Here is a 22,671-nt window from a genome sequence, read left to right on the forward strand (position 1 = left end):
CCAGTATAGTCAGTCTTTGTTTGGGGCTAAGTCTTTCTAATAGAAAAAGCTAATTTGCTTCAGGAAACATTTGCCATGGTGAGCTATAAACTTTATTGCATCTCTTTCCAAAGGGAAGCCACCAAGGGAAGATGCCACCCTCGAGTTAGGTCATTTTACTACCCTATAATGACATATTACTGGGGTGTTTATAAGTTGCCTGCATTAAATAAGTTCGGAAAAGGGCCCCAGCTGAGGTGGATTTATCATGAATTCAATGAAGCTTAGGCTTCAGGGCTCCTCACTTGCATAGCTCCCTTGCAAGGTCTTGAGAGGGGTCCTGGCGATTTTTGTATTCATAACTTTGCATGTTTTTATTAGATATGATTTCCCAAAGTAGATGAGGTTCAGGCCCCACAAAACCTTGATTCATCACTGGGTTTCAGGTAATTATAAGCCAGTAGGTTTCTTGAATGAAGCCTCGATGTTATTGACAAGCATAAGGTGAAGTAGTTAGCAGTGTGGTAGTCTATTTTAAATCCGAAATCTACCTCAAAGATGAGCCAAGAGCTTATTAATTAATAAAGTACCACTCTTTGAATGGTGGTAGTAATCATATCTCTTTCAGATAAAATCAGGAATGAAATATATTATGGAAAACCAGCAGTGGTTGATGATCCTAAATGTTAAGTATACTTTTTTTTCTGACTTTAAAGTATTTCTCCTTCATTCACCTATGCAGGTGCAGACTGATGGCTTATTTTTAAAAATTCTTTTAGTCACTTCATTGGTTCTAACAATACAAGCTCCATGATTTTAGGAGCTGGCTTGTCTGTGGTACATCAATATTGTACCAAGAACATAAGCACTAAGAGAGAATAAGAGGAAAATCAAAGCCTTATCCCTATTGAATTATTTACCCCATTGTTGAGAATATCAATGAGGGAGGTGAGGCCACACTATGAAGGCAAATTGAGCTGCGGTCACAGAGCCGCCCTAATGCTTCCCCATTCAGCTAGCACTGTTTCCTCTAGATAGCTATATACACACAAAAGCTTACACACTTCAGTGTGCTGTCATCACTTTTTGCTATGTACTAGAATCCTGGCTGCTTCTCAGATTTACAAAGGCATAAACGCTAAAAACAAAAATAACTTGGGTCTGCCCTTTGGGGTGATTCAGGGTGGCTGTTTTATTTGTAATACTTCAAAATTTTGAGATTGTCACACCTAGCAACTAGTATACTTTTCTTCTCCCAACTGCATCTTATTCTTCCCACCTGTAGTATTTTCTCCCATGCTATATGTTTTCTCACTTTCTTGATAGTGTCCTTGGAAGCACAAACTTTTTAATTTTTATAAAATCCAACTCATCTATTTTTCCTTTGTTTGTTTGTGCTTCTGGTGTCATATCTAAGAAACTGTTGTCTAATGCAAGGTCATAAAGATTTACTCCTGTGTTTTCTTCTAGTTTTATAGCCTTAGCTCTTACATTTGGATATCTGATCCATTTGGAGTTAATTTTCATATACGGTGTGAAGTGTAGGAGTCCAGCTTCATTATTTTGTGTGTGGATGTACAGTTGTCCCAGCATCATTTGAAAAGACTGTTCTTTCCACATTGAATTGTTTTGGCACCCTTGTTGAAAATCAATAGACCATAAATAGGAGGGTTTATTTCTATACTGTCAGTTCTGTTCCATTGATTTACATGTCTGTTCTTATTCCAGTACCACACTGTGATTGCAGCAGCTTTGAACTGAGTTTTGAAACCAGGATGTGTGAGTCCTCCCACTTTGTACTTTACCAACACTGTTTTGGTTTATTCTGTTTCCTTAAATTGCTATATGAATTTTAGAATTAGCTTGGCAATTTCTGGAAAGAAGTCAGCTGGGATTTTGATAGGAATTGCAATGGAACCATAGGTCGATTTGGGAAGTACTGAAATTTTAATAAGATTATCTTCCAGTCCATGAATCCAGCCTGTCTTTATATTTATATCTTCTTCAATTTCTTTCAACAATTTTGTACTTTTCAGTGTGAATTTTGCACTTACTTGGTTAAATTTTTCCATAAGTATTATATTTGCTTTGATGCTGTTACACGTGGAATTGTTTTCTTAATTTCATTTTTGGATTACTCATTGCTGGTGTGTAGAAATAATATTGATGTTATATCCTACAACCTTGCTGAACTCATTTATTAATGCTAACGGTTATTTTCCTAGATTCCCAGGAATATGTCTTGTGGTCTTCCAGTTTCCCAGGAATACATTGGAACATTTCAAAGTCTCTGTGGACATCTCATTCCTCAGCTTTTCTTTTTAAGCTTTTCGGTTGGGCTGTTTTTTGCCCCCAGCTCTTATCCATTGCCTCATGCAACCGCCATGTTAAAATATTTGCTTGAGAATGTTTTCCAGAAATGCCACCTGAGGAGAGTCTTTTCTCACTAGACAGCTCTGAGTCAGCTCAATGGCAAGCCTTTCAAGTGAGGTCTCCCAGGGGACCACCAGACATGTAAAACAATGACAGTTCTTTGGGAATGAGGCTTTGAAGGACCTCCCAGTCCATGCTGCTCCTTCTGGTACCAGGGATGTGGGCTGTTTTGCAAGGCTACCACTGGCATGGAGAGCAAAGTTCAAGGACAAGTTAAAGCAACACAGATCTCATTTTTCTTACAGAAATTAATTTGTTTTCCTTGAATAAATTGCTCCCCAATTTGCTGCCAGTATGTTGGTTAAACTTCCAGAGTTCAGAAGTTGATTCTGACCATTTTTGCCAGTTTTGTTGTTTTTGTTATTGTTATTTTTGCTTCTATGGAGGGATGAATTTTCAGATGTCCTTCCTCCATCATTTTTACTGATTTTCCTGCAATTTTTAAAAAAATCTATAAAGTCTCAATGTCCATATGCTAATTAAATATTTATCGTGAGAGATGATTAAGGAAAAAATAAATAAAAAGAGAAATAAATAAATAAATAAAAAGAGAAAATATAATTCTCATAGAGGCTTTCCCAGATGGGTAAATGAAGTTTGAAAAGGTATTTCTATATTTAGTGCTCTGCAAATTAAGGTTAAAGTAACAGATGTTTTAAACACCCCCCCCCCCTTTTCTTTTCATTCAGGTTAAACACAGGCTTTAGAGTCAGAACTAAGTTCAAATTCTAGCTCGGCTTCTTACTAGCTTGATGACTTATGACAAGTTATGTAACTTCTCTGTGCCTCAGTTTCCTCATTTGTACAATGGTGTAATATATATATCACATAAGGTTACTGTGAGGATTAAATGTTACATGCTGATCACAGATGCCTGGCAACCTAAAAGATATTAGTTTTGATAATTATCTTTATAATATTCTGCAAAAATATGCTAATAATTCTTGAGTAGAGTTAACCTAAAGTCAGATATTCTTTTCTTTCTTCCTGTTTCTTTTGGTTTTTTTTCCCCCTTATTTGTTTTAAAGAACTAAGAAAAAAAAAAAAGAAAGAAAGAAAGAAAGAAAGAAAAAACTAAGAAGAAAATCTATTCCAGGATTTTGGAATAAAATTTTGTTCCCCAAAATTAATTTGTTTATTTTATTGATATATAAACAAAATGTTATTTATTCAGCAAACGTTTATTAAATACCTAGTAAATATTAGGCACTATGTCAGTCACAGGAATAATAATGACAATAAAGTGTGGCCTCTGCTCTCAAGTTGCTGACAGTCTACGAGAGTGACAAGTAAACAGTTGATTACATACACAGTAACAAAGGCTATAATACAAGAATACGCATGGGACTATGTGATGGGAGTATGGCTTTCACCAGTTCCTCTTGGATTTATCTCTTCTTTGGCTCCAGAATCAAGGAATTAGCCCTATTTTTGTCTTTAGCTGGGTAGTTTAAATCAAGAAATTTTAAAAAATTTGTAGAGATGAAAGAAAAACACCTTGAATTATGGAGGACACTAGAAATAGTACTTTTTTACAGAGCAAGGGCTTCCTACCAGCATAGTCACTTCGAGGGTTTTTAACCTAAAAAGTTCTTTGCCATATTTTTTCTTTGCTACCCACTTTTTTTCTATTTTATTGTTTGTTTCTTTCTTTCACTTCTCCACTTTATCATCTAGAGACCTGGGCAGTTCCCAGTGAAAGAGTGTTTTACAGATTCTGAGGGTGATTTATAGGTAAAGACAGAAAATGATTTTTTTTTAACCTTCCAGTTCCATACCAAAAAAAAATGAATATAAGTTTTCATGGAAGTAATTGAAAATGCAGATAATTTTAATTCCATTCCATTTTTCAGAATTCTCAATCGTAATCCTTTGACAACAGTTGAAGATTCTCATCTTTTTAAATTGCCAGCATTAAAATATTTGTAAGTATTGCAACAGTTTCATGGCTCATGAGATAATTTCTGCTCCTTTTTACTTTCGTCAAAGATTGAGTACTTTGGCTAAAAAGTCATAATTTAGACTTTAACTGGGTTATTGAAAATAAGAGTTATTGGCAAAGAAAAGGATTAAGAAAAGATATATACGGATAAGACAGCCAGCAGAGCATGGAAACAGTGTTGAAGAACACAGATAGATATGGAACATGTAGATGCATGTAGGAATATTACTGATCCCAGAAAGAAAAAAGGAATAAGGGGTACATTATTTTTTTTTAAAGAGTGATCAAAAGAGGTAGATGCAATTGAAAATGAGAAGTTAGGATAATAGAAAATGATTGTGCTGTTCAGCACCAAGGTCATTCATTTGATGATGCAAATTTAAATTTCTTCAATAAGAGCTGTTTTGGATTATCATCTATGGCAAGTAAGAAGGCAGCATTGAAGTAATCACATATTAAGTATCTTTTTAAGTTTAGAACTTTTGTCTTTGGGTTTTCTATCACGCATGTTTGGGCTTCTCCTTCAGAGATATGGGAACAACACAAGTGTCACTTACAACAATTGAAAGCATCTTCATGATGACCCTTGAATTGGAAAAACTGTAAGTTGTTTTTTCATATATTTATTTTCACGCAATTGTTTTTTTAGGTTTGTTTTATTATTTTCTTAAGTCAGGTTTATTTATGTATAATTTTCATTTAACAAAATTCACTATTTTGAAATATACAGTGTGATGTGTTTTGACAAACGTATAGTTCTGTAGCCGCCACCACATTTGAGGTAAAGAAAACTTCTGCACTCCCAAAAGACCGCTCATGTCCCTCTGTAGTCAATCCATCCTCCTCTCTCTATCAGTCCCTGGCAACCACCAATCTGATTTTTGTCGTATAATGTTGCCTTTTCCAGAATATTTTATAAATGAAATCATGTGGTATGTAGCTTTCTATTTTTGGCTTCTTTCACTTAGCCAGTCTCTTTGGAGATTCATCTGTTTTGTTGCCCCTGTCAGTAGTTCATTCCTTTTTATTGCTGAGCAGTATTCTAGTTGACTGGATACACAGTTTGTTTACGCATTCATCGTTTGATGAACGTTGAGTTTTTTCTCGTTGTTTGGCTATTATGAACAAAGCCTCTGAAAACAGTCACATGTGTGTCTGAACATATGTTTTGTGCGAGCATATGTTTTCATTTCTTTGGGGTAGCTTCATCATATGCTAAGTGCATATTTAACTTTTTAAGAAACTGCTCAACTGTTTTCTAAAGTGCCTGTGCCAGTTTGCTTCCCCACGGGCAGTCTATGAGAGTTGCGGTTGCTCCACATCTTCACCTGATTCTTATATTTAAAAAAAAAAAAAAAAGTTTAGCCTTTCTAGTAGGTGTGTAGTTGCATCTCGTGGTTTTTGCCACATTTTGCGTTTCTGTAATAGCTGATGATGTTGAGTGTCTATTCGTGTGCAAATATATTTTTAAATGAAGTGTCTGTTCAAATCCATTTTTAATTGGATATTGTTATTGAGATTTAGGAGTGCTTTATATAAAAAGCAATGGAAAAAGTCCTTTCTCTCAAATGTGTTTAGTAAATATCTTCTCCCAGATTGTGACTTATCTTCATAATATTAAAGTGTCTCTGAAGACTAGAAGTGTTAAATTTTTGATGAACTCTTAATTTAGCAATTTTTATTTTTTTTCATATTTATTTAATTTATTTGGTTGTGCTGGGTCTTAGTTGCGGCAGATGGGCTCATTAGTTGTGGCTCATGGTCTTCTTAGTCGTGGCATACAAACTCTTAGTTGCGGCATGCATGTGGGATCTAGTTCCCTGGCCAGGGATCGAACCCGGGCCCCCTGCATTGAGAACTCGGAGTCTTAACCACCAGGGAAGTCCCTTAGCAATTTTTCTTCGATGGTTTGTGCTTTTTTGTGTCTTATCTAAGAAATCTTTCTCTGAGACCCTATTGTCTAACCCATAATGACAAAGATTTTCTCCTGTGTTTTCTTCCAGAAGTTGTATAGTTACATTTAGGTCTATGATTCATTTTGTGTTAATTTTCACATATGTTGTGAGGCAAGGGTCAAGTTTCATTTTTTTTTGCAGTTTAAAAAACTATTTCTGTAGGACCCTCTTGTGACAGTTTATTACACAACTTACTGCACCTTAAATTGTGCCATCCCCCTTACAATATGGGAAGCTAATAGAAACTTTCTGCTATGCCAAGGCTAGTTGAGGGGATTGCATGAGATTAGTATGCGGAAAGGGCCCTGCATTTAGCAGTCTGTTCCAACCGTCTTTGTCAGGTCAGCTGACCAATGACTGTCTTCACCATGCCGTCACACATTGGTCACTGCTCTAGCCTCATCTTCCTCAGCCTCCCACGGCATCTGCCACAATTGCGATCCCTGTCTTGTCAGCTAGATGCCCTCCTCTCTGGATATTAAAAATTATTTCCCTATGTAACGGCAATACTGTTCACACAGAGTACTAAATAAATTAAATTCCTACACAATAATATTACTTAATAAAGCTTTGCTATTCAAATTTCCCCAATTGTCTCTCTCATATAATATCATTTCTTTTAACAGCTTTTTGAGGTATAACTGACATACAATAATCTGTGTTCACACACACACATACTTACACACCATGAAGACATCACCAAAATCAAAATGTCCATCACCTCAGAAAGTTTCTTAATGTCTCTTTGTAATTCTTCCTTCCCATCGTTCCTTGCCCTTCCCAGTTGCCATGCAACAATGGATCTGCTTTCTGTCTGCATTTTCTAGAATTTTGTGTAAATGGAATCATACAGGGTATACTTTTTTCTAACTGGCTTCTAGCTCAGCATGATTATTTTAATCTTCATCCATATTGTTGCATATATCAGTAATCCATTTCTGTTTATTGCTGAATAGTATTCCATTATATGGATGTACCACCATTTATCTATTCACCATTGATGGACATTTGAGTTGTTTCAGTCTTTGTCTATTACAGATAAAGTTGCTATGAATATTTGTGTACAAGTCTTTGTATGGATGTATACTTCCATTTCTCTTGGGTACATAACTGCAAGTAGAATGGTTGGATCATTGGTAAGTGTATGTTTAAGTTTTTAAAGAATACCTATTTTCCATAGAGGGCTATAGATCATTTTACGTCTCTACCAGCAGTGTATGAGAGCTGCATTTTCTTCACATTGCAGCCAACATTTGGTATGCTCAGTATTTTTAATTTTACATAGTTTAATAGGTGTGTAGTTGTATCTCACTGTAGAATCCCTAATGATTAATCATGTCAAACATCTTTTCATATGCTTATTTTCCATCTGTATATCTTTGAATCTTTTATCTGTATTTTTCTCGAGTTTTGAGAGTTCTTTATATATTCTGGAAATTAGTCCTTTATCCAATATGTAAGTTGCTAAGTATTTTCTCCCATTCTGTGACTCATCTTTTCATTCTCTCAGGAGTGTCTTTTGCAGGGCAGAAATTCTTAATTTTGATGGTGTCTAATTTATCTATTTTATTCTTTTATGGATTATGCTTTTGGTGTTGTATCTAAGAAATCTTGCCTAACTCAGGGTCATAAAATTTTTCACCAGTTTTTTTTTTTTTTTTTTTTCCGGTACGCCGGCCTCTCACTGTTGTGGCCTTTCCCGCCGCGGAGCACAGGCTCCGGACACGCAGGCTCAGCGGCCATGGCTCACGGGCCCAGCCGCTCTGCGGCATGTGAGATCTTCCCGGACCGGGGCACGAACCCGTGTCCCCTGCATCGGTAGGCCGACTCTAAACCACTGCGCCACCAGGGAAGCCCTCACCTGTTTTGTTCTAGAAGTTTTATAGTTTTATGTTTTACATTTAGATCTTTGAACCAATTTGAGTTCATTTCTGTATATGGTTTGGATGGAAGTTCATTTTTATTTTCTTTTTCACCTGGATATTCAATTTTTCCAGCATCATTTGTTGAAAAGACTATCGTTTCTCCACTTAAATACTTTTGAACCTGAAAGTCAGTTCTCCACATCTCTCTTCCTCAGAACTTTCTATTCTGTTCCTTTGATCTTTTTCTCTATGTTTACACTACTATCACAGTGTCTTGAAGGTGTAGCTTCATAAGCCTTGAAATCAGTTACTGTTAGTTCTTCAACTTTGTTCTTTTTCAAAGTTGTTTTAGTTATTCTAAATTTTATTTCCATGTGAATTTTAGAATTAGCTTGTCAATTTCTATAGAAAAGCCTACTGGGATTTTGATCTATAAATCGATTTGGGGAGAATTGATGGCTCAACAATATTGAATCTTCTGATCCATGAATACTTTATATCTCTCCATTTATTTAGGTCTTCCTTAATTTCTCCCAGCAATATTTTACAGTTTTCAGTGTGCAAGTCTTTTACATCTTTTGTCAGATTTATTCTAAGTATTTTATCTGCTTGATTCTATTATAAGTAGTATTTTAAAACTTTGATCTCTGATTGTTGATACAAATTAATCTTTTTGTATGTTGATCGTGTACCCTGCAAACTTGATAAACTCATTTATTAGTTCCAGTAGTATTTTTGTGGATTCTATCAGGTTTTCTACATAATCATGTTATCTGCAAATGAAGATAGATTTACTTCTTCGTTTCCATTCTGAATATCTCTTTTCTTTTTGTTGCCCTATTGCACTGGCTAGAACCTTCAGTGCAATGTCAAATAGAAGTAATGAGAGCAGACATCCTTGCCTTTGTCCTGATCCTGGAGAGAAAGTACTTTGTCCTTCGCCATTAAATATGATGTTAGGTATTTTGTAGAAGTCATTTATCAAGTTGAGGAAGTCTCCTTCCATTCCTAGTCTAATGAGGGCTGTTCTTTAATGTGGAATGGATGTTAGGTTCTTTCATTCTTTTCCTGCACCTATTGCAATGACTATGTGATTTTTCCCTTCTTTTCTTTTCTTAATTTGTTTACTTATTTTTGGCTGCATTGGGTCTTCTTTGCGGCACACAGGCTTTCTCTAGTTGTGGCGAGCAGGGACTACTCTTCGTTGCAGTATGCAGGCTTCTCATTGCCGTGGCTTCTCTTGTTGCAGAGCACGGGCTCTAGGTGCACGGGCTTCACTAGTTGTGGCACATGGGCTCAGTAGTTGTGGGTCACGGGCTCTAGAGCGCAGGCTCAGTAGCTGTGGTGCAAAGGCTTAGTTGCTCCATGGCATGTGGGATCTTCCCAGACCAGGGTTCAAACCCGTGTCCCCTGCACCGGCAGGTGGATTCTTAACCACTGCCCCACCAGAGATGTCCTGATTTTTCTTTTTTAGTGTACTAAGTTGGGTAAGTTGATTTTCAGATATTAAAGCAGCCTTTCATTCTTGAGATAAACCCCACTTGGTCATGATGTATCATCTTTTTATATATTATTGGATTTGATATGCTAAAATTTTGTTAAGAATTTTTGCCTCTGAGTTCATGAGAGATATTGGTCTATAGTTTTCTTGTAATGTCATTGTCTAATCTTGGTATAGTGAAAGTTGGCCTTATAAATAAGTTGGGAAGTATTCCCTTGTCTTCAACTTTCTGGTAGAGTTTGTGTAGAATTGGCATTATTTTATTCCTTAAATGTTCAGTAGAATTTATCAGTTAAGCCACCTGGACTTGAAGCTTTCTTTGTTGGAAGGTTTTAAACTGCATATCCAATTTCTTTAATATCTTTATTCTTGAATAAACTTTACTAGTGTATGTCTTTCAAGGAATTTGTCCATTTCATATTGAATTTATTGGTATAAAGTATTCTATAATATTCTCTTATTATCCTTTTAATATCTATAGTACTTTTCTATTTTGCAGTTTATTTATTTCTACTTTGACCTTTATTGTGTTCTTCTCTTACTCTGTGATTAATTTGCTCTTGTTTTTCCAGTTTAAGGTGGAAGTTGAGGAAGCTGAGTACAGCATTAGCATATCCCACATGTTGACATAATATGTTTTCAGTTTCAGTGAGTTCCAAATAGTTTTTGATTTCCCTTTTGATTTCTTCTTTGACCACAAAGTTACTCAGAAGTGTGTTGTTTAGTTTCCAAATATTTGGAGCTTTTTCAGCATTTTTAATTTCTAATTTAATTCCATTCTGGTCAGAGACATGTATTGATTGACTAAAATCCTTTAAAAATTTTTTTAAAGTATTTTTTTAAGTTATTTTTTTGCTGCGTTGGGTCTTTTTTGCTTTGCCTGGGCTTTCTGTAGTTGCGGCGAGCAGGGGCTACCCTTCGTTGTGGTGCACCGGCTTCTCATTGGATGGCTTCTCTTGTTGCAGAGCACAGTCTCTAGGTGCGTGGGCTTCAGTAGTTGTGGCACACAGGCTCTAGAGTGCAGGCTCAGTAGTTGTGGCGTACGGGCTTAGTTGTTCTGCGGCATGTGGGATCTTCCCTGACCAGGGATTGAACCCGTGTCCCCTGCACTGGCAGGCAGATTCTTAATCACTGCACCACCAGGGAAGTCCCAATTCCAGTATTCTTAATCTTTTGTGTAGATCCATATTCCAATCTGGTGTCATTTTACTTCTGCTTAAAAATACTTCTTTTAACATTTCTTATAGTGAAAGTCTACTAGTAATGAATTCTTTCAGCTTTTGTATGTCTGAGATAGTCTTTATTTTGCTTTTGTTTTGACAGATGTGGGTATAGAATTCTAGCTTGATACAATTCAATTCACTACTTTAAAGACGTTATTCCACTGAGTTCTCGTTTACATTGTTTCCAACAAGAATTCTGCTGTCATTGTTATCTTTGTTCCTCTGTATGTAGTGTATAGGTTTTTCCTCTGGCTGCTTTTAAATTTTTCTCTTTATTGCTGGTTTTGAGCAATTTGATTATTTTTTGTGCCTTGGTGTCGTTTTGTCCATGTTTCTTATGCTTAAAGTTCATTGATCTTCTTGACTTTGTGTGTTTATAGTGTTTACCAATGTAGAAAAATTTGGGGTATTATTTCTTCAAATTTTTGTATTTCTCCACTGCTTCATGGACTCTGAGTACACATGTATTAGACCACTTGACGTTGTGGCACAATTTGCTGATGCTCTATTCATTTTTGTTGTTGTTTTGTTTTGTTACACGTTTTGTTTCATTTTGGATAGTTTCTATTACTATGCCTTAATGTTCACTGACCCTTTCTTCTGCAGTGTCTAATCTGCCATTAACCTCATTCAATGTCTTTTTCATTTAGACATTGTTTTTAATCTCTAGAAGCTCAATTTGGGTCTGTTTTACATTTTCCATGCCTCTACTTAACATTTTCAGTGTTTAGTCTGGGTTTCTTAACAACTGAAATACAGTTCTAATAACTTTTCTTCATGTATAATAACTTTTTTTGTGTGTGTGTGGTACGCGGGCTGCTCACTGTTTTGGTCTTTCTTGTGGCGGACCACAGACTCCGGATGCGCAGGCTCAGGAGAGCCCCATGTATAACACCTTTTTAAATGTTCTTTTCTACCAATTCTAACATCTGCATAGACTATGGGTTAGTTTTGATTGGTTGCCTTTTCTCCTCAGTATGGGTCATATTTTCCTACTTCTTTGCATGCTTGGCCATTTTTCATATGATAACAGATGTTGTGAGTTTAGTTTATTGTGTGCTATATATATTTATATTCTGTAAAATGCTTGGGCTTTGTTTTGTGTGAAATTAAGTTACTCAGAACAGTTTTATTCTTTTACGTCTAGCTGTTAAGATTCGTTGGGTAGGAGTCCAAGTAGCCTTTACTCTGGAGCTCATTATTTGCAACTACTGAGACAAGTCCTTTCTGAGTATCATGAGGTTTTCCAGTCTGACTTGTAGGAAGAGGTACTATTCCTACAACCCTGTGTGATATCCAGTTATTCTTATTATTAATCCTTTCTTGTGGTTCTTTTCCTGGCATCAAGTAATTCCTCACACAAATGTACTGACCAATACTGTGTTGAATTCTCAAGAGATCCCTCTGCATATCCCCAGAGTTCTTTGTCTGTGCACTTCTTTTCTCTCTGATACTCTGCTTTGTGAACTCTAGTTACCTTGGTTTTCCCAGACTCTCAGCTCCATTTCCTCAGTCAGGGCGTACACCAGGCTCGGCCTGGACTTCTCTTCCCCGTACCATGACCTGGAAACTCTCTCAGAGAAGTAAGTTAGGGCTATTACAGGTATCACTTCATTCATTTTCCATCTCCTGGGGATCACTGAACTGTATTGCCTGAGGTCCAGTTTCTTGAAAACTGTTGTTTCATATGTTCTGCCTGATGCTTTCATTGTTTCACATGGGAGGTTAAATTGGTCCTTGTTACTTCATCTTGGACAGTAGCCAATAACATTCTTTAAGTCTGTTTTATTTTGATACAGGGTCCAATTAAAGATTAGTCATTGCATGTCATATCTTTGTTTCCTTTAATCTAGAATATTTCCCTACTATTTTTTTTTTTGGTCTTTTATGACATTGGCATTTTTGAAGAGTCTAAGCCAGTTGTCTTGTAAATTGTCCCACAATCTGGATTTGCCTGTTTCCTCATTTGATTCAAGGTAAACATTTTGGGGAAGAATACTATATCGGTGATGTATTCTTCATACTTCATCACTTCAGGTGGCCCAGTGCTAAGTCTGATCACTTGATTAAGGTGGTATCTTCCATATCTCTCCATTGTGAAGTTATTTTTCCCCTTGGTAATTGATAAATAATATGAGGTGCCATGCTTTGGGATCAGTGGAGACCCTACTTTCAAACAACTCTTCACCCATCTGTGCATCAATGATAATCCTTGTCTGAATCGATTATTACATTGATAGTTGTAAAATGACACTTTCCTGATCTATCATTCCTTTTGCATTTATTAGCTGACATTATTCTATAAAGAAGAGCTCCCCCACTTTTCATTTTGAGTATCATTATGAGCTCTTGTGCTTTTTCTAAATTAACTATGTTATACCTTATTATAATGATCATGTTATTCTTTGGAATGTTCCATTTGTCTAGATTTGGCCAATGCGATCTCTGTTATTGTTTAACCAAATGATGCTTTTTTATTCCTAAAATAACTTCTAATATCTTACTACTGACATATAGGAACTGAGAAAGGGACTCCAGAAGGTGAGGTCTTATTCAGACTCTTCTTAAAAGTCTGCCTTCTTCCTGTGTACTCTCAACCCAAAGGCTTTTGGGTTGGAAGGAGATGTTTCTGAATCAAATTACAGATCAATATCACCCAATTCTAATCCCTATTCCCTTTTTTCTAGACATACCATACCTACTGCCATCCTAATCCTTCTGTTGGGCACCTCTCTCCTTCTCTCCTTCTGTATATTTATTTACAACAGTCAAGAGCAGCAATTGGCCAACCGGCCCCTATCCTGTTCTCCAGCCCATGAGCCCCAAGAACTCCTTTTTGCACTGGTCTGTGGGGGCCTTGGTCTACCCCTTCTACCTACTCAAGTAACTCTTTTATCACACATTTAATGACCAATGTTTCCATTTATAGGATCTTACCTAGCCGTATGGGCTGCTGCCTCTGCCAATTTAAAAATACTATTGAGGTTGCCTGTAAGACAGTCAAGCTGCGTTGTGACAGTGAATGCCTGACAGACGTGACACCTTGTGGTGAGTCTCAATTGTGGGGTAATACATTTTTAATTTAATTTTTTAATGTTTATTTTTAATCAATGATGATAAATTTTAAAATTAGTGGTGTAATTGCATTGTTTTAATTCATTCATTCAGAGTTCCAGATCCCTAAGTTTCTAAGAGCTACCCCCTTGCTAAAAATCAGATTCTTGGTTACATTATTAAGCTAATAATAGCTCAGGTACATTGTTAGCTTAATAATGTAACTGATCCGCATACATAAAGGAACAAGAGAAAGGGATGGAAGGGGGAAGGGAATTCACATTAATGACCACATATCGTATACTGTGCTCTCTGCAAATGAGAACTTATTCATATAGCGCATCACATTTTGTAAACTGATTTTATATACATTAAGTCTCAGGTACTCTTTGTCTCATAGGAGAGGTGTAAATATATTTTTGTTTATTTTGTGTGTTTCTGCAATTTTATAAAGAGTACAAGTGATGCTGTTTTATGTCCTATTTGGAGCCTGAGATTTTCTGGTTCCATAACCAGAAGCTGCTACCTAGCCCTTCTAATGGATGGGAGAGCTAGTTTATTCTTAGACTGTCTAGCTCTGAGCTTGCTCTGAATCTCAAGCTTTTCTATCCACAAAACACTCAGGGGGTTTCAACTATTTTTCTATATATTAGATTTATTGGCACTAACTTGATGGCTTCCAAAATGTATTTTCATGCCCAGGTAGCTTGAATGCGAGTCTCTTTCAGTGATCTAGAGCACATCATACAAATAACACTTTGCACCTTATATAAAGACAATATTGCTGATTTTTCAACATGGTTTTTTTTTTTCCTGGCCGTGCCACACAGCTTGTGTGATCTTAGTTCCCAAACCAGGGATTGAACCTGGGCCACAGCAGGGAAAGTGCCGGGTCCTAACCACCAGACCACCAGGGAACTCCCCTAGACAACTGTTTTACTAATTATATTACTCCCTTCTCCCCCAGATGTGGGCAGAAAAGGCATTTTTAATCTCCTTTTACAGGTGAGAAAAAACAAGATCAGAGGTGTTAAGTGCTATGACCCTAGTGCCCCGATCTCCTGTCCCCAGTTTGGGGCTCTCTGCAAGCCCATGCTCCTCCTTTCTCATGACCCTCCCCTCCTCCTTTGACCCTCACCAAAACTACTTTTAATCCTTTTGAAAGAGAAGCCCAGCTACACAATGGTACACATTACCTTCACACAGTCAGAAGCTTTGGATGGTTCCCCAAGTAAAGCTGGAAATATTAGAAGTAAAATGAAATGAAAGCAAAGGAGCCACCTGACAGAAGTTGCTTGTTCCCTTCTGCAGTTGAAGACCTCAAGTATTATTCCATTGATTTGTTGAACATTCCACATTGGCATATAATCTGGCAAATCTCTTAATTTATACCCCAGATCCCTGCCCAAATTTTAGCAAAGAGCCAGGGTGGGCATAGTGTTTTTTCTGTATAGATCCTTGTGTTATGGGCGCTGGGATATATGGAAGCAGGGACTGAGCAAAGGACTCGGTGGGTGGGTGGAGAAGGACATGTACAGATGACGACCTGTTAGCGGCGGTTGTTGTCGTGGACATCTGTGATAGCAGCAAGAACACAAGCACACTGAGGGGGTGGAGAGAGGAAGCCTCACCCTCCTCTGCCCCTGAGGCAGGACAGGATGGGGTATATGAATGTGAGGAGTCACAGTAGATCTGCAGAGAGTCCAGCTGAGTAGGGGAATATTTGTCTTCCAGCCTTGCCTTTCCTTGAGTACTGGCCCCTGGGAGCCAGTGGAGTAATGCTGAACATAGTTACTATATTTCACGCTACAGAATTTTCTGAGTAGATAGCCACTTTTTCAAGAGATATCTTTTTCACATTTTGTTGTTGCCAGTCATAGGCTTAAGTGTGGGTTCCTTTTACTCCTCAGTGGCACTCAAACTTTGACTGATTCCTAATTTATTTGGCTGTGGACTGACAAAAAGCTGTCCCATCAGTGTTCAATGATCAAAACAGTCCCTTCTTTTTTGACAGATGAAGAAACATCTATACGGAATGCAGAAGGATCGTTGATGAAGGTGTTACAAGCCCGGAAAAAGAACAACAGCACCGAACTGACTGTTGAGTCAGAGAGGGCGTCGTCAGATAAAAGTGCTGTCAGCTTGTCAGGCTTCATGAATGAGCAGCTGGACTTTAAGAATAAAAGTGATATTATCAGTACACTAAATGACATACTGCCTTATACCTCAGAGGGAAATCTCGGAGATGTGGAAGCAACATTATTACCATTCATTCAGCTTCTGTTTTCGAATACAAAAGATGGAGATATGCCGCAGGGCCTTTTGAAAAACAGTTCAAGGAGCCCTTCTGTTACACCTGTACCCAACACTTCAACTAATAAAAACAAATTGAGGAAACTCCATTTTGCGGAAAATTTGTTAGCTGCAGAAACTCAAGAAAAAATTGATGAGGTTAGAAAGGAAGAAAAACCTGCCACGCGTACGCGTTCCAACATTTCAAGTGCCACGTTTAAACGCTACATCTTTCAAAAGAAATTGCAAACTGCCCAACCACAGAAAGACAGCCTAGCAAACACTGAGAGTACAGAGGAAAGGCTGCCGAGAGTGGACAGGGTCCTCAAGGGCCCAAGGGGCGTACAGAAAATGCACCTCAAAGCAGTGGGAGATGGGAGCGTCAGGGGGAAACAGAATGCCCAGCCATCAGAGGCGAACACTGCCGAAGAAAGAAGGCTCAGGAGGCCATCCCCAAGAAAGCTGAAACAGCTTCTCATGGTGCAGAGGCCCAGGAAGCTGGTGGGAAAGTCCTCCAATGCAGAGTCTTCATTCATAAAAGAACACAAGGCAGCAGGCTCCTCTTCCCGGAAACAGTACTTCAAGGGCAGGCCTTCTGCCTCCATCCCTCCAAAATCCCCATCTGACGTTAAAAGCAGATCAAAAGACTCATCCAACACTATTCATGTTTTAGAGGATGCGAAGGCTAGAATTAGAAATATTAAGGACTTCGAACTAATCTCACATACTGGAAAAAAATACATCTTCCATAAAATTAGGTCTCATCGGGTCCACAGAAAACCCAAAGGCAAAAGGAGTCGAAAGTTCAGAAAGAAAAGTTCACTCAATAGAATGACGCTTGTAAGCCCTCCGTTCTCTGTACTGAGGAGTCTCATAAATTCCCCTCCACGAGAGGCTCTTTCATCTTCAGGAGAAGTGACTTCTCAGGAAAAGCCTTTTCCAGAATTATTTTCTCTTTCAGACCCTTCTACAGAAAACACTACTTCAGAAAACAATACTGCACACAATGTTTCTGAAGAAATTATTTCTACAGGAAGCTCCACTCTGCCAGGAGGAACCGGCCCTGGAAACACTACCCATAGGAGCGTGTCCCCTGCACATTCTACTGTTGCTGCAGACAGCAGTATGCCGACTGTTCAACACACCAACCAAACACGATGGGAGGACCACAACACGGGCACTGAATTATCCTCTAAGGCCGCAGGCTTCGCTTTCCCAGGGCTCACATCCCCGGGTGATCAAGTTGAAACTCAGCTAAACCAGCAGCTACGGTCCCTCATCCCCAACAATGACGTGCGAAGGCTCATTTCTCATGTTATCCAGACTTTAAAAATGAACTGCTCAGAGACCCACGTGCAGCTGGCCTGTGCCAACCTCATCTCTAGAACAGGCCTCCTGATGAAGCTTCTCAGCAAGCAGCAAGAAGCAAATGTGTCCAAAGCGGAGTGGGATACGGACCAGTGGAAAGCTGACAACTATATCAGTGAGCGCACAGAAGCCCAGAGTGAGCAGAAAGGGCAGGAGTCAAGTGAGGTGAGGATAACCCCTGACACATGGGACCTGGACTTTTACTCAGTTTAGGACACGCCATTAATGTGCCCAAGCAGGAATGCCACGGGCTCCTAGTCTGTATCTTATCTTCAGCCATGAAACGGGCTAAGACAGTGATCTCCCACTTTGCTCATTTATTCAGTGTGCCACTCTTCCTAGGAAAGATGAGAAAAGGCATAACACAAGATAAATAAGGTGTAGGTAAATAAATTTTAGAAGAAAATGCTAATGATAAGATTAAGAACGTTAAATTTGGTGTGTTCTTATAGAAGCAACTCGCCTGAAAGTATTGGGTTTTATAGTAGTTTAAGAATAGTTAGCTAGCGTTTAGAATAGCTTTAAGAATAGTAAATTTTCATCCCTTCTATCTCCTTGTTTTTAAAAAGTTGTTATTTATTTTTTTAGCTCACAAAAGAAGTTCCAGCATATGGCTATAACAACAGACTCATCTTGGCAATATCCATATCTGTAGTAGTGACGATTTGGGTTACAATTCTCTGTCTCATTGAGGTAAGGAAAATAATTAATTCAGATTCAGAACCCACAAACTGAGAATCAAATCCACCTTTCCACCTACTAGTACTTGATTCTTCTCTTTAGTCATAAGGACTGACATACACTTTGTTCTTTTACTGAAAAGTATATTCCTAGGATTTTTTGTGTGTTTTTGGTGTTTTTTTTTTGGGCCGCGTTGGGGCTTCATTGCGGTGCATGGGCTTCTCACTGAGGTGGCTTCTCTTGTTGTGGAGTACGGGCTCTTGGTGCGTAGGCTCAGGAGTTGTGGCGCACAGACTTAGTTGCTCCGCAGCATGTGGGACCTTCCCAGACCAAGGATCGAACCCGTGTCCCCTGCACTGGCAGGCGGATTCTTAATCACTGCGCCACCAGGGAAGTCCCCACAGGATTTTTAAAGGAACTCCACTCCCAGGAAATCTCTATGGAATTGGATCCATGATAACAAGCCATTGGACTATTTTGACAAATTAAGTTTATAGGAAGGCCAGAGTTGACATGATAGTAAAATTCCTTCAACTCAAAAACCGACGCTGATTTGATGTACTCACCAGTCACTCTCATTCTACTTTTGATTTCTTTCCTTTGTTGGCTGAAATGATGGGAGATATACGATCTCCAAAGTCATGGAGCTATCAGTCACCCTGGGAGAGGTAAAAGGACATGCCTAGATGACAAAAGTGTGATCTTTTCAATTCCTTAGGTTTACTTAGCATCTTTCTTCTCCGGTGTATTAGGAATTGTGTAGATAGGTTCCATTAAACCACTGCAAGTAAAATCCTGCAGCAGGCTACCCTAAAGTATGTCATATTTATAGTAGCCTATTCCTGGAGGTAGCCTGTTTACCTTTTGTTCAGTTACACAATGGTTTATTACTTTTCCCCACAGGCAGTTGCTAACATGAAAAGAGTGGTTTTAATAAGCTGACAATCTTGATTCTGCCTTACGAATCCAACCTACTTTATTTTCCTTTTCTCTTGTAATGGCCTCCCTCCATTCCAGCCAAAGCAGCTCCTCACTATACGCTCGTTACACCATACCCATTCCTACTTTTGTCTGTGCCTTTGCCCATCTAAAATTCCTTTATTTTGCTTTGCCTGTGGAAGTCCTATGAATCTCTGAAAAGCCAACTCAAGTTCAGATATCTTTCTTCGTAAAGCCTTCCCTGAATACTGCAGCCCTCCTGATCCTAGTCCTGTGAGGTTTGTCACCATTTCTTAGGGGCCATAGCAAAGCGGTCCCTCCCCTCAGAACTCACAAAAGTGGTAAGCAGTTTTTTAAAAGGCAGCCCCCCAAGACAGAAACACCAAAGTTAGCACATCATGGAGCTGAGCAGAGGTGCGTAAGGACCAATGGCTTGCGGGCCTATCAGACTTGAATACAACCTGACATGATGTACTAACTTCTAACGAGAAATGTGTCTATCTGCAGGAGGGTTGGTCAGTAGTGAAAGCATAGAAAAGGTGAGGAGAGACCAACATGGGCAGTGCCCATCCTCACATTGCCCAAGAGTAGAGATGGCACCTTAGGCAGCATAACTGAAGAGTCAGGCCCCCTAGCCAGGCTGTGCCTGTTGAGGAGATGGACGAATCCAGCTACCTCAGGCCTTCCCATTAAATTCTGGATTCAGCTGATTCCTTTTCTAATTCTGTCCTCACCAAGTAGCCTTCGATTGTGTGATTGTGCTTTAGTGTGCCACGGAGGCCTGTCTCCACAGAAGGTAATTCTCTCATTGTGTAGACATGGATGCCCTGTGTGTAGAAGAGATGTATTTCTCATTGTCAAGTAATAATTTGGCATTCTGATTTTTGATCAATCCTGTGATATTGATAAAGTGCGACCACCACAACAGGAAGACGTGAATTCTCTCTTGGTGAGGAAGAGTATGATTTCTGAGCCAGGAGGCTGGGGACTGGCAGGGGGTCAGCTTGCTATTCATTGGCCATTGCCCAGACTGTACCCTCTACATCTCCAGGTGGCATATGGCCTTTTGCTTTTTTAGAATTTCTGGAAAGTCCCCTTTTTATTGTTTTTAACGTCTAGGTAGTTTAACCTTACATTTGTTTTGTTTTGGCCTGCGGGATCTTCGTTCCCCAAGTAGGAATTGAACCTGTACCCTCGGCAGTGAAAGCGAGGAGTCCTAACCGTTATTTCCTCTCCCCACTTATGTGATAAGCTTTTTGAGGACAGGGGCCATGCAGTGTTCTTCCTATGGTAGACAATAATGGTGTTCAACGGAAGAGAGATGAGGCATTATGTCAATTCCACAGTGAGGAATAATGCAGCCGAATATTTATTTGAAGTAGCATAGAGTCCAGCAATAGACCCATGTGTTGTTAAGACTTTTGAAATGTCATGTTTCAATATTCCAATCAGTGGAAGAAAATGAATAAATGGTGATAGAATAGCTGCCTAACTCTTTGGGGGGTCAATAATAGCAGATCCCCATTTTTCATCTTAAATAAACGTATTTCCATAAATGTGAAAAAGACCACATAAAGGTATTAGAAAAAAGTAAAAGCAATATTTTTATAATCTTTTGGTGCAAAAGAGCCTTCAGAGCCTGATGCCACAAGCAGAGCCTTTGATACATTCCACCATCTTGTCTGTGACACCAGCTTAGCACTGATTCATGCCAAGCGTAAGATGAAGAGTTTTCCATATATTGTCTGATTTAATGCCCACAGTCCTGTGAGGATGATATTACTATCCCTCCTTCATAGGTGAAGGAGATCAGTGTGAGGGCCCAGTGGCCAAACCAAAAGCAGAAGCCAGTTTCACCCGACTGCAAAGCTTGTGCTCCCTACTCCACTCTTTTGTCGTGTCTCCTTGGAGACAAAAACACTGGAAAGATTCGAAACCCTGAAATTCACTGAAAGCCAGTATTTCTTTACTATGAAGAGTTGTTTTTTGTTTGTTTGTTTGGGGGTGGCGAGATTTGGCCATGCTGTGCAGCTTGCGGGATCTTAGTTCCCTGACCAGGGATTGAACCTCGGGCCACAGCAGTGAAAGAGCCAAGCCCTAACCACTGGACCACCAGGGAACTCCCAAGAGTTTCATGAGTCAACAAGAAGAAGACAAACAGAAACAGTCCAGGGGAAAGTGGGGCAAGGGCTGTGAAGAGTAGGAGGTGTGTTGACAGTCTGCCACCATATCTGCCTGTCCTCTCCTCATGGCTCATGTGGGGTGGGTTTTGTTAGCCAGGCCTCTGTCACCTCATGACGTAAAAATTATCTCTAGGGCTTCCCTGGTGGCGCACTTGTTGAGAGTCCGCCTGCCGCTGCAGGGGACGCGGGTTTGTGCCCCGAGGATCCCACATGCCGAGGAGCGGCTGGGCCCGTGAGCCATGGCCCCTGAGCCTGGGCGTCCGGAGCCTGTGCTCTGCAATGGGAGAGGCCACAACAGTAAGAGGCGCGCGTACCGAAAAAAAAAAAATCATCTCTAATATTTTCTTCAAGTACTTTTATAATCTGTCTAGAATTTGTTGTATTTGTTTTTTAGTGTGGTTGAGGTAGGGGATGTAACTTTTTCCCCCTACATGAAGATCTCATTCTCTTCACATCTTTCACTGGATGGTTTATTCTTTCTTCCCTGGTCTAATATACTCTCTTCATCTGGACTCTATTCTGTGATCCAGTTATCTTGTCCTGTACCAGTACCAATATGACACTGCTTAATTCCATTTCCTCTATAACATATTTTATATCTGGTAGGGCAAGGTCCTACTCTTTGACCTTCTTTTGCATACATTTCATAACTATTCTTACATATATTCTCTCCCAAATGTCAGCTGGCCAGGTTTTATTTAAAAATTATTTTGGCTGTAAGTGGATTGCATTGAATTTGTAGTTTCATTTGAGGAGAATTGACCTCTTTACAACATTCTAGGAGGATGGTATCTCATGCCATGTAAGTACTTCTTCATGTCCTTCTGAAAAGTTTTAATATTTTCATCACATAGGTCTTACAAATTTGTGGTTAAGTTTATTCCTAGGTACTTTATGCATTTTTATGGATATAGTAAGTGGGATGTTTCTTCTGCTTTTTAGTTAGTTATTTGTGTTATATGGGAAAGCTATTGAGGCTTATATGTTGATCTCTTGATTTTGTATGGAGCCATCTTACTCATGTTACTTCCAATAAAATTTCTGTTGATTCTTTTGGTCTTTTTAGGTCCCTCGTTTCATATGCAAATACGTTTGTTTCTTGCTTTCCAATACTTCGTTTCCAATACTTCGTTTTTCTTATCGTACTGATTAAGACCTCCTCCACAATGATTAATAGTAGCAGTAATTATTGGGCATCCTACTCTTGTTCTTGACTTTAAAACAATGCTTAGGTTTCTGCCAGATACTTTTATTTT

At 38.9% G+C, this 22,671-nt stretch overlaps 1 protein-coding gene across 4 annotated transcripts in view; it reads left to right on the top strand.

Moving 5' to 3' along the window:
* The window catches only part of LOC111170872 (leucine-rich repeat-containing protein 37A3-like), a 44,929-nt gene that overhangs the window by 6,820 nt on the left and 15,438 nt on the right, over nucleotides 1-22,671 (top strand). For 3 of the 4 annotated variants that reach the window (XM_089901357.1, XM_089901356.1, XM_089901355.1), the window contains exons 1-5: nucleotides 1,765-4,337; nucleotides 4,882-4,956; nucleotides 13,828-13,946; nucleotides 15,967-17,777; nucleotides 18,201-18,305. In XM_089901357.1, the coding sequence (XP_089757483.1) occupies nucleotides 4,216-4,337; nucleotides 4,882-4,956; nucleotides 13,828-13,946; nucleotides 15,967-17,777; nucleotides 18,201-18,305 (2,232 nt within the window). In that variant the 5' untranslated portion in view covers nucleotides 1,765-4,215. Of the gene's footprint in view, nucleotides 1-1,764; nucleotides 4,338-4,881; nucleotides 4,957-13,827; nucleotides 13,947-15,966; nucleotides 17,778-18,200; nucleotides 18,437-22,671 lie in introns of those variants that run through there. The other variant, XM_089901358.1, reaches the window with a different exon arrangement.

The sequence above is a fragment of the Delphinapterus leucas genome, chromosome 19 (genome assembly GCF_059928025.1).
Source record: "Delphinapterus leucas isolate spDelLeu-1000000601 "Yukka" chromosome 19, BTC_Dleu_Yukka2, whole genome shotgun sequence".
NCBI lineage: Eukaryota > Metazoa > Chordata > Mammalia > Artiodactyla > Monodontidae > Delphinapterus > Delphinapterus leucas.